Below are 12068 nucleotides of genomic sequence, written 5' to 3'. Positions count from 1 at the left end.
ACGCATTTATTGTCTGTTAACTTCATACAATAATATTATAAAATAATATATTGTGTGTATTTTGCTCTATGCTGCATCGCTGTAGGGCCCTAAAAACTTAGAACCTCTAAGTATATAGAAATTGTTTCAACCTATTCAGTTCTCTTCAAAAAAGATTAATTAATAAAAAAGGCAAGGATGACTAAGACCCAATATCCGCCTCAGAATAAAGACAATTATATTGAGAAAAGACTTTTTCTTAGATTGGTTCAATAATGGCCAAATTATGTCGATAACTGGCATGAATGCATTAAATAAGCATTTTTTTTTACCAATCAATAAACAACTACCAATTTTTAAAATGTTCAGTTGATATTTACAGTACAAATTCGCCACATGTCGTATATGTTTATCTTTGTGACATCATTTTCCACCCATTATGTAATGTTAACACAGATTGGAATAAAGAAGGTTAGTGATGATTAAACATATATATGAAATGCAGATATCCAATAATAACAAACGATTAAACACGAATTTTTAACTGTTAATTGAACTTACTAATGACCGATCAACAATCAGAGACGATTTATCGTATCTGCTATAAAATATAAACTGCATAACTGCATAACATGACATTTGAAAATCCGCCAATAAATTCTTCATTATATTTACTCATTACTATTATTGTAATAGATAGATAATTGTGTTATGTGTTTGATTTTATTCTTACACCTTTCAAATAAACGTTTCATTTAGTAGAGATAGATCAGATTAGATTATTGTTCAGAATTAAAGATGTGAGATGATCTAGTGAAGATTATCTCAGAATAGGAAAGAGTGGAGGTGCGTGTCCAAGAAGTCTGACGACCTTATGATAATGATGACGATAAACATTACATTTTCATTTCGCCTAAACGTATAGTTAGCCAAATTTATAAGCATCACTGGTTTTAAAAACGCCTAGGCGGAATTAAAAGTAACAGTTTATTTAAATTGGCTGCAACATGCAGGTGCATTACATAAACATCTGTTGAAATAAGTGAATAGTGGACAGAAAACAAAAGATGGAGGTCAAAGATAAAACATTCTGTCTATTCAACACTTAGTCTTCTGCATGACATACATTTTTTATCGTATAAACGAGAGACGAGAGAGTAACAAATAAACATTGGAATAATATTTTTTAGTTTTACAAAAATAATTTGTTTCTATTATTACTGCACAATCTACTACTTTATTTACCGGCAAAATTCGACACATTTAAAAACAAATAACATTAATTTTAGATAAATGTTGACAATAAATAATATGGAAATTTTTATGGGCATTTGGAAAATAATGCAATGCAATAACATTTACAAGGGCATTTGAATTTGTTTTATAATATTTGAACTTGATTACTTAAACTGTGAGCGCATTTTTTAGCAGCTAGGCTGTTTAATAAAGTATCCAAAAATACGTACATATGTCAATAACAACACTAAATGTATTCATTTATTTATAAATTTTCTTTTAAGTGCAAAGCATGTGCAATTGTTTTTGTTATTTTTTCTGTAAAAACAAAAACAACATCGATCTGACCTTTCGCGAAACAAAATTTTACCAATTTCTGACAGCCGTTTATTTATTTAAACAACAAAAATACAAAAAAAAACGGATTTTATACTGTTCCCTTGGGAATGATGTACATCGGAACTAATTTATTCGTACAGCAATTAACACTTTCGACTTTTAAATGTGGGACTAACAATAGGTACGTTTTTATTGGTTTCTTATATGATACCTTATCCTATTATCTCACACATTTTGAATCATTTTTATAATGGAAAGGGTAGGTAGGGAAGATTGAGAAGTGAATGAAATTTTTACCGAAAAGGGTCAAAAATCACCTTTTTCTCCAAGCTCTGGGACTGGCACCATTAACTTAACGTAACATTAAATAATAGGGACTAACTTTCTTTAAAGGGATACAAAAAGAACCCTAACATGAATATTTTCCAAAAAATATCAAGTTTTCATTTGTAGAAAAGTACCTTAATACTTAATAACGTACCATTTTGTAACTTCCTACTTTTGCTAAAAATAACTAAATGAATATTCTAGTAGTGCCTTATTCGTACGACATTGGGGTTCATGAGGCACATAACATGCAAATTGACTGACTTTTTATATTCTTTTTAAGTCCTGCACTACCGTTTTATGTTAGTACCCATGTTAAAAACTTGTTCGTTTAAGTACCTACATATCATAAAAGCAGCTTGTTGATGTCCCACTTTCTGAAGAAGAATTACTTAATTTTTGTTAGCTGAAAGCAATGTGTTGTATGATATTATCAAAGATATTTGCTTTACGTAAGTTAATTGAACTTTCATGAGGCGTGCTCATCCACATCGTTTTATGTCCAAATCTGGCATAACTTTAAAATAATACTCGTATAAATTACATAAACTATTAATGAGTGTTAGATTTCAACGATAACAAGAAATATTTTACATGAAGAAGTAGGTCTATAGAAACTGTTAACTGTAATTTTGTAAAAAGAAAGGGAAGTAATTGTTGTATAATCGTCGTATTTTTATTAATAATAAAAATTATTATTAAATTGTTCTATTGAATTAATAGAGAAAACGATAGAAAAAGGAAAGCCTGCGTACATAGGATTTGTAGATTAGAAAAAGCTTTTGACAATGTTGAATGGGACAAGATGCTAAATATACTAAAAATGTAGGGATGAGTTACAAACATAGAAGAGTGATACTTAGTTTGTATAAAGAGCAACAGGCAGTTATAGAGCCGGGACTGCAACGTAGAGATGTGAATATTAGGAAGGGAGTCAGATAGGGATGCACACTGTCACAGCTACTTTTTAATCCATACATCGAAGATCGCGATCAACATCATTAAAGACAGTAGAACTGTAGGGATAGATATACAGGGGCAAAACATTAGTATGCTTAGATTTAGAGATGTTAGATTAAATGGAAGCGGTACTGACAGATCAGTACTGTATGAAAATAAATAAAAGTAAAACTAAAATGCTGGTATGCAAGGGAAGAAAAAGTAGGGAAAGGGTGAATATAAGGATAGAAGGCAAAAACTTAAAAGAAGTGGCTGATTCTAGATATCTAGGAAGTCAGATAAGTTAGGACGGAAGGAGTAGTAAGGGTATAAGGCAGAGGATAGCGCAGGGTCGTGTCGCCTTTAATAAAAAGAAGTCCCTTCTATGCTCGCGAACGGTTAATTTAGAAATTCGAAAAAGGTTGTTAAAGGTGTATGTTTGGAGCACGGCGTTGTACGGGTGCGAAACATGGACAGTGGGAGCGGCGGAAAAGAAAAGGTTAGAAGCGTTCGAAATGTGGTGTTATAGGCGGATGATGAGGATATCGTGGGTAGAAAAGGTTAGAAATGAAGAGGTATTGGAAAGAATAGGAGAACAGAGGACTCTATGGAAGTCAATAAAAAATAGGCGAGATAGGTTGGTAGGACACCTTCTCAGGCATGAAGGTCTAGTCAGAGACATATTAGAGGCAAAAACGGGAGTTAGGAGGGGTAGAGGTACACCTAGATTAGATTACTCTTCGCAAATAGTTAAGGATGTGAGCTGTCCTAGTTTTAGGGAAATGTGAAGTTTAGCTCAGGATAGGAAAGAGTGGAAGTACGTGTCCAACCAGTCTTAGGACTGATGACCTTATGATGATGAAATTGTCCTTCGATTACATGATTTGCAAACGTAGAGTCTAATTTTATGTTCAGGCATTCGGTTTTCAAAGTTTCTACCAGTCTGTCTTATGTAAATTTTAGAGCAAGACCCACATGTGTTGGGTACCTTATAAATTTCTGAAAAATTCTTTTTTTTTTTTAATTTTACCTTTATTATTTTTTATTCATTTGCCTATAGTTAAAGAATGATTTGTTTTATGTGCTGTATTATTCAGTAATAATAAATAATCTTCGATTATTAATTCAAAATTTCAAAAATGGTATTAGCATATTCATTATTCCCTGAATAAACAAATTGATTTCTGTTTGTAAAGAACATATTTTTTACAATAGTGATTAATGTCAAATAAATTATTGATTTAAAGAAGAGAATATAATTACTTTCATGTAAACGGTATTAGCAGATTTTCGTCGAATTTCAACAAATATTAGGCACGTTTACCACGTCATTTGTTTGCTGCATTATCATTTATCGTCAAAAACTAAATTTCCAGAATTCTAATCTCTTACTAAAGAGCAAAGTTGACATTATGAAAAGCATACGTATATAATCATTAAGTGCATTGCACGGCGTGTCTGGAAGCATGCACCAGATTAATAACATTGTAAAGAAAGAGAAATTGCGAACATTCAAACAGTTCTAGAGAAAGTAAAAGGTAACAGCCTCTGAAAACATACGATAATAACAGCTCTCAAAAACAGTCATCTTATACTTTCAATTGTTTCGGATAAAATTTATTATCACTACATAGTATAAAACAAAGTCGCTTTCCTCGTTGTCTGTCCCTATGTACGCTTAAATCTTTAAAACTACGCAACGGATTTTGATACGGTTTTTTTTAAAAGATAAAGTGATTCAAGAGGAAGGTTTATATGTATAATACATGCATAATATAGTAGGAAAACACTGATAATTTTAGATGTTTCTAATGTGATGTCGTAAATAAACACATTTTTTGCGCTTACATTGCAAACGCTGGCTGAACCCTACGAGATAGATCAAAATAATGTACTACAATATTGGACATCTTAAAAGGGTCTACAAAAAAGTCCGCGATGGTATATGTCTATCTCTTAAGGATAACCCACAATAACCATTTTTATCCTTTACTTTTTATGAGAAATAATGACTTATTTACGAAGCGATTGTAGGCAATACAGCATTAATTCTTATCCAATTAACTATCTTAAATACATTGTGCATTTAATATAGATCAATATGGCCCTTTACAGCATGTAATTTAAATGAATATTTTCGAAGATATTACAGATTTAAAATGCAGGGACATAGCGGTTGCGGCGGTACCGGCCGGGAGGCCGGTTTGTATTGTCTAATGACAAAAAAACTGTGAATGTTGTATATAAAGACATTCTGTAGTATATTTAGTATGTTCAGGGGGTATCTTTTGAAGATTTCCCCTTTTCGATAATAATCTAAACAAAACAAAAATATATTTAGTATCAGCATTGCACCCGTGCGAAGCTGGGGCGGGTCACTAGTTTATTTTAAAACCATATTGATTAGGTATAGTTGCATACCTGAAATCAATCTTGCGATAGTTCTTTCAAAGACAATACAAGAAAAAGAACTCTGAACGCGAAATTATTTATATTTAAATTAACCAGTAGCTGAACATATCAATTAATAATTTCCTACGTTATAGTGGCGTATTTTAGGCGTACTGTTTGCTAATAAATAAACGTTGAAGTATTTCGTAATAATTGTTGTTGATGTACTTCTATTGTCAATTATTTATGCAGACCAACTTGTAAGGTCACTACTCCATTATCGAAAAATAACTGTTGTCTTACATACGTAATGAGTAATCATTACACTAACAAAAGCCAGTTGTAAGCAAATATGGACATGGTACACTCGGCAAAATTAATTCGTAGTATGAACTAGCAGAATAGTTGCTACGTCCTAACTAATTTACAATTAGTAACAAAACAAAAAAGAAGTCGAACAGAGACGAACAAAGAAAGCACTTAATTTTATCTCATTGTACTCTGAAACTTTCTCGTTTTACGATTAGTTGCTTAGTAGACCGTTATAACAGTCGACAACTTGTGAAAGTTTTTTCTTGTTTCCTACAATCTACTTCACAAAAGATTTCAAGCAAAACATTGGTCATATTTGGTGTTAAAGAACCCGTCAAATGCATATCACTCGGGCATCAAAAAATTTGTACCATGAAATGTGGAAATAAAACGGGTACCCGATTTGGATCCGGTACCCTCGGATCCAGCATTTTTTTTTCTTATACTGAAAAATTGTAATCTTTAGACACGTGTAACATGTAACAGAAATATTTTTTACAATTCTAAATCTGCTGTTCTTTACTAACATTTATAATAAATAAAATTGACCACTCAATAATGAAACGACCTACAGAATAAGAAGACATTGTAGATTTCACAAATAAACTCATAAACCTCTTGGGGAGTATATCTCCCTTACTTCCCACCCGAATCCGTCACTAAAAGATTGCTGTAGACCCTCTACATTTGAATTGGTTTCATTAGCATTGCACAGAGACAGTTGTCAGTTAATAATGTAATATAAAAAATGTGACATAAGACATAAACCTCTTTGGGGTAAATTTACCTCATTCCCTAGCTGCATCCGCCACTAAAAGATTGTTGTAGACGTGGACACTCTATATTTGAATTGGTTTTAATAGCATGGCACAGAAACTTTTGTCAGTTAATAGTGTAATATAAAAAATAAAACATAAGACGTAAACCTCTTTGGGGTAAATTTCTCCCATTGCCTAACTGCATCCTCCACTGAAAGATTGTTGTAGACGTACACACTCTATATTTGAATTGGTTTTATTAGCATTGCACAGAGACTTTTGTCAGTTAATAATGTAATATAAAAAATGTGACATAAGACATAAACCTCTTTGGGGTAAATTCCTCTCATTACCTATCTGCATCTGCCACTGAAAGATTTTTGTAGACGTAGACACTCTATATTTGAATTGGTTTTATTAGCATTGCACAGAGACATTTGTCAGTTAATAGTGTAATATAAAAAATGTGGCATAAGACATAAACCTCTTTGGGGTAAATTTATCTCATTTCCTAGCTGCATCCGCCACTGAAAGATTGTTGTAGACGTAGACACTCTATATTTGAATTGGTTTTAGTAGCATTGCACATACGACTTCTGTCAGTTAATAGAGTAATAAAAAAAAATGTAACATCCGATTAATAACGACGTCAGCATCATTTGAATGACGATCGTATTATTCTAAATTATGCATAAATAATATTACACTTCTTCAGTTAATTGTCTTGTTCTTCAGACTACGTCAGCAAAGAACAAGTTAATGTAAAATGAATAATAATTCACACATGTTTAAACAAACAAGGAAATTTTAAACAAGTATGCAGTCAATTAAATTATTTTGTTAAATAACTCATGTGTGTAAGAAACAAGCCGTATAGGTGCAAATTCTACAATTAAGAGTTTGTCAATATTTTGTCTTTCAATAAAGTTATTAATCGTAGTACATATAGAGAATTTCTTGTGAAAACAAAACGTTAAACTGTTATTTAATTTGCATTACTGTGACGTAATATTGACAAAACTTCTATGCGCCTGAATTTGTCTTAAACCTTTCTTCTTTAATTCAATGTCAGCTTTAAGGGAAGTGAGGTAAGGGGCTAAAATTGGTTTGATTTTTCATGAATGCTCCAGAAATTTCTATTGCAAAAGTTCACGATTTGAGTATTGTGTTTGTAAAGTATTTTAATCTATGTAAATCCAACCTAGACCTATATTTTCTAGATAAAGCGACCTAGAATTATTTTATTACAATCATTCAAATAATTGATGGCATGCCTTTCCGCATCTTATCAGCCCATTTATATATCAACGGTTCAATGTCAATAAAAACTTGACTTTTTATTAATTCTAACATTTTTATCTTCTCTTTTCTACGTAATTTATTTGAACTTCTTCTTTCTTTAACGTTTTAAAATCGTACATTCTACTGTGTAGATTATTACAGTCACACTCAAAAATAAATTATTAATTTTAGAACTTTTAATGTTATTTTAAAATATTGACATTCATATTTTAGAATAATGATTCTTTGAGATATTTTTCTATAATCTTATTATTTAAGCTTTTTCTATTATTATTCAGTAGAGTATCCAATACGAATCTAACTATAATTTTTCTAATTTTTGATCACGAAAGCCTGTAATATTAATATAACTTCCTGCAAAATTACTTGTAGTAGAATTTTATATCACCAAATTCAACAATGTTAGAACAGTATGACTAATACACCATGCTAATCCTAGTAAAGTATTAAAATTTGGTATTAAAATGTGTTGTGTTAAAATAAGCAAAAATGATTTCTGTTTTATGCCCATTTTAATAATAAGCAACATAGAAAATACCACAAATGGCGCGGTAAACGCCATCTGTAATACGATGCTACATTTTAGGATTACGTATGCCCCAACAAGGTCCACTTCTTCTTATTTTAATAAGTAACATATTTAATGTACAGAAATACATTTAATTTTATATCTTTTTGGTGTTATAGCAGAGCATATTCTTCGTCCATTTATTTTTTCTGCACGAATAAAACATTAAAACATCAGGCGTGCGGCTTACATGACGCACAACGTGTTTAATCACATTATGAAATCTTTCAGTTCCACGGAGATTTCTTTGAATTATCTTTATCCTTATGAGTTGCAATTTTCAACAGGATAGATAAACGTAATTCGGAGTCACGACAGTCATATAAAAATATGATAATGACAAAATAAAACAAAGCACGTTCACATAGTGCTGAACCCCATAAAACGTGTAAATGGACACGTAGAAGAGTTTCATGCTTATTATCATAAAAAAAAAGAAACGTAAGTCAATTAATCTGAAACAAAAACTATAAAATTGTTGTAAAAGTAATCCTTAGCTTAAAAAAAAAACAGGAACCACATAAAGATTTAACCTTGAATATGGACTATCAAAATTTTTATGTTATACAATAACATGTTTATGCTATAAAACAAGAAAATCACTGAAAAAAAAAGAATCAATAAGGACTATTTGGCCTTTTAGTGAAAAACTCGATATATAATATGGAATAATAAATATAATTACTTCAATTTGAAAATTTTCAATAAAAATATTACATTATTTCTATGAATGTCATTAAGGTTTTTACAAAGGGTACATTATCTGAAAAAATGGGTGAGATTTTCAGTGTAACATGGAATAATGACGAAATACCAAGGAAGTGGAGGAATAGTACTAGTTTATAAAAGAGATGAAAAAGAAAATGTTAAACAGCATAGGGTGTAAAATATTCATCGATACATAACCAAGGATAAGTTGAAGATTTAAGAGTGACTAAAAATTTTTTGTTCCAAGAAAAGAAAATATTTAAGTTGCTTCAAATAGTTTGACTTTGTGGATTTATGCACAGGAAGTAATAATTTTTCGTTTAGTCTTTCGTAGTCGGTCTTGGTTTTCGTCTTGGTCCAACACCAACGCCAATTTTGCTTATCACTATTGTAGGAAGAAAATAAGTCTTGTACAATAATGTCCGTCGAAACTAACCTAAATGTTTAAATACTTATCAACTTTATGTACATCGCCCATAATATTTATCTTTTAAATATTTTTATACTCTACTTCAAACTCTTTTTTCTATCATTGTTGCATCCACGACTTTAATGTATTCATAGATTTTCTCACAAATTTCGCGTTTTAATTTTTCTGTTATTAAATCTGCCTGCCATTCTCCACTCATATATTCTTAATAATTTTTAATAATATAATCATTTTCCACCAATTAGCACCATAACAAGCAGGCAAATGGGCCACATTCCCCCCGCATTGGTACATCTTAATCTGGCCCATGTCTCTACATTCTCAATTGCTGATAAAAATATTTCAATGTTCTGCATTTTCATCATCATAGGGTCGTCAGTCCTAAGACTAGTTGGACACGTACCTCCAGTCAAAAAATGTACAATCAGTTTATAAAGTATAACAATTGGAGGGAAATTCTTTTTCTAAATGAACCAAAATCGCTAATGATGGACTTAATCCTTTTAACAAGAGAATTAAAATAGGTTTTAAATTTCAGAACGAATTGTCAATATTTAAACCATTACCACCTGATAATTAAAAATGTAGTTTTGACTTTTTTACACATTTTTTCGTAGTTCGAAGTTCATTTTGATCTCGACATGTATTTGTATTTAGCATGCATATTTAATTTAATAATTCCCCAAAAGGCCTCAAATTCGGAACCTACACGCCACTGAGAAAAAAATATCAATAAGAACATGAAACCATTAACTTTATTGACTGAGTTAATAATGACGATGAAAATTAAAGAAATTAACGTTTTTTCTGGAGAAAATTCTTCACTAATTGTATAAGCAAATGTTTGATGTTTAAGTTCAATAAGTTTCTTTCCTATGATAATACGTATTTGTTTTGCAAATTGACTCATGCCAATAGCTTAGTGCGATAAGTGAAACGCTAATTGTTATTTTGACTGCTGATTTTCAATTTTTTATCTGTGTACTTTTAAAAACAGTAATGAAATGGACGCTTTACAAAACTAAGTTCAAGATTAAAGTAACCGGATAGACAACATTTATTGACCTTATTTTTCTCCAATATTGTCTTAATGCATTAATTTTTCTAATGAAAAGTACGAAATTATATAGACACATTTATTTTTATTTTACTCAAAAGTCAATTTCTTAATAATTCCAATAAATTTTAGGTTCATTATCAAACATTTTAATAATTATTTATGTAATACTAACGTGAAATGACTTCACAATCATCATCATCATCATAAGGTCGTCAGTCCTAAGACTGATTGGACACGCACCTCCACTCTTTCCTACCCTGAGCTAATCTTCGCATTTCCCTAAAACTAGAACAACCCATATCCTTAACTATTTGCGAATAGTAATCTAATCTAAGTGTACCTCTACCCCTCCTAACTTCCGTTTCTGTCTCTAATATATCTCTGACTAGACCTTCATGCCTGAGAAGGTGTCCTACTAACCTATCTCGCCTATTTTTTATTGACTTCCATAGAGTCCTCTGTTCTCCTATTCTTTCTAATATCTCTTCATTTCTAACCTTCTCTATCTACGGTATCCTCATCATTCGCCTGTAACACCACATTTTGAACGACTCTAACCTTTTCTTTTCCGCCGCGTCCATTGTCCATGTTTCGCACCCGTACAGGACTGTACTCCAAACATACAACTTTAACAATCTTTCTGGAATTTCTAAATTAACCGTTCGCCAGAAATAGACATTATTTATTCATCTTATTTTTCTCCAAGTATTCTCCTAGAAAACCTACAACTTATATTAATTTTTCTAATGAAAAGTACAAAATTATTTGAATAAATTTATAATTTACACAGAAATAAATAGATTTTGGGATAGGTTCGTTATGAAACATTTTAATAATTATTTATTGAATATAAACTGGAAATGACTTCACAAAATATTTATTAGAAATCTCTGGCACAATCACCGAAAGGTCAAAACACGTGTTAAGGTTTCTAAATATTTTGTGAAGTTTTTTCTAGTTTGCAATAAATAAAAAAATTGTTGTTTTTCATATTTTGTCTCATTAACGTCATTTTTTCGTTTTTTATTTACTTTGAAAACGTTAAAAGGTATTTTTATTTCTTAAGGTTAATTAACCGATTCATAGTAAAATTTTATTTTGATCAATTTATAGCGTCATAATCGTAACTTTTTTTAATGATTGCAATTAAAACGAGAGGGTTTCAGATTTTGAATTGCTAATCCTTTTTTTTATTTCCAGATCAAAAAAAAATTCTTCATGGCATATCCGGTGAATTCAAATCTGGTGAACTTTCAGTAATTATGGGACCATCAGGATCAGGAAAAACGACCCTTCTTAATATCCTGGCTGGATTTACGTAAGAAAATAGTTAATAATTAGTAAAAAATTATCATAATTTACAGACTGTGTTGTTACGATTTTTCAGAACAAAAGGCAGTTCTGGTAACGTTTATATAAATGACATTCCTAGAGATCATAGTCATCGATTTAGAAAATTATCGGCTTACATTCCACAAGAAGAAGAACTAAGATTAGGTTTAACAGTAATTGAAAATATGACCATTGCCGCCCATTTAAAATTGGGATATACAGTATCCTTGGAATACAAAATTATGCAGGTAAATTATTTTGCAAAATAGGGCGGAAACACGATTACGATTTATTTGAAACAGTTCCATTTAAAATATAAATACAAAATGCAAAATACCTGTTCTTATTTTCCATTTGCCTTTTTCCAAATATTAATTTTTATTTATA

The 12068-nt window shown here is 30.8% G+C and overlaps 1 protein-coding gene across 1 annotated transcript in view; it reads left to right on the top strand.

The window, feature by feature from the left end:
* The window catches only part of LOC108744768 (ATP-binding cassette sub-family G member 1), a gene marked incomplete at its 3' end in the record, with an annotated part of 29343 nt that overhangs the window by 10140 nt on the left and 7135 nt on the right, over positions 1–12068 (top strand). Inside the window, 2 exon segments of the mRNA XM_025975037.1 lie at positions 11550–11667; positions 11737–11929. Coding sequence (XP_025830822.1) covers positions 11550–11667; positions 11737–11929 — 311 coding nt within the window.

The sequence above is a fragment of the Agrilus planipennis genome, unplaced genomic scaffold (assembly GCF_000699045.2).
Source record: "Agrilus planipennis isolate EAB-ADULT unplaced genomic scaffold, Apla_2.0 scaffold35, whole genome shotgun sequence".
Taxonomy (NCBI): domain Eukaryota; kingdom Metazoa; phylum Arthropoda; class Insecta; order Coleoptera; family Buprestidae; genus Agrilus; species Agrilus planipennis.
The sequence above is the reverse complement of the archived record's forward strand: the minus strand, read 5'-3'. Positions and strand labels throughout refer to the sequence as shown.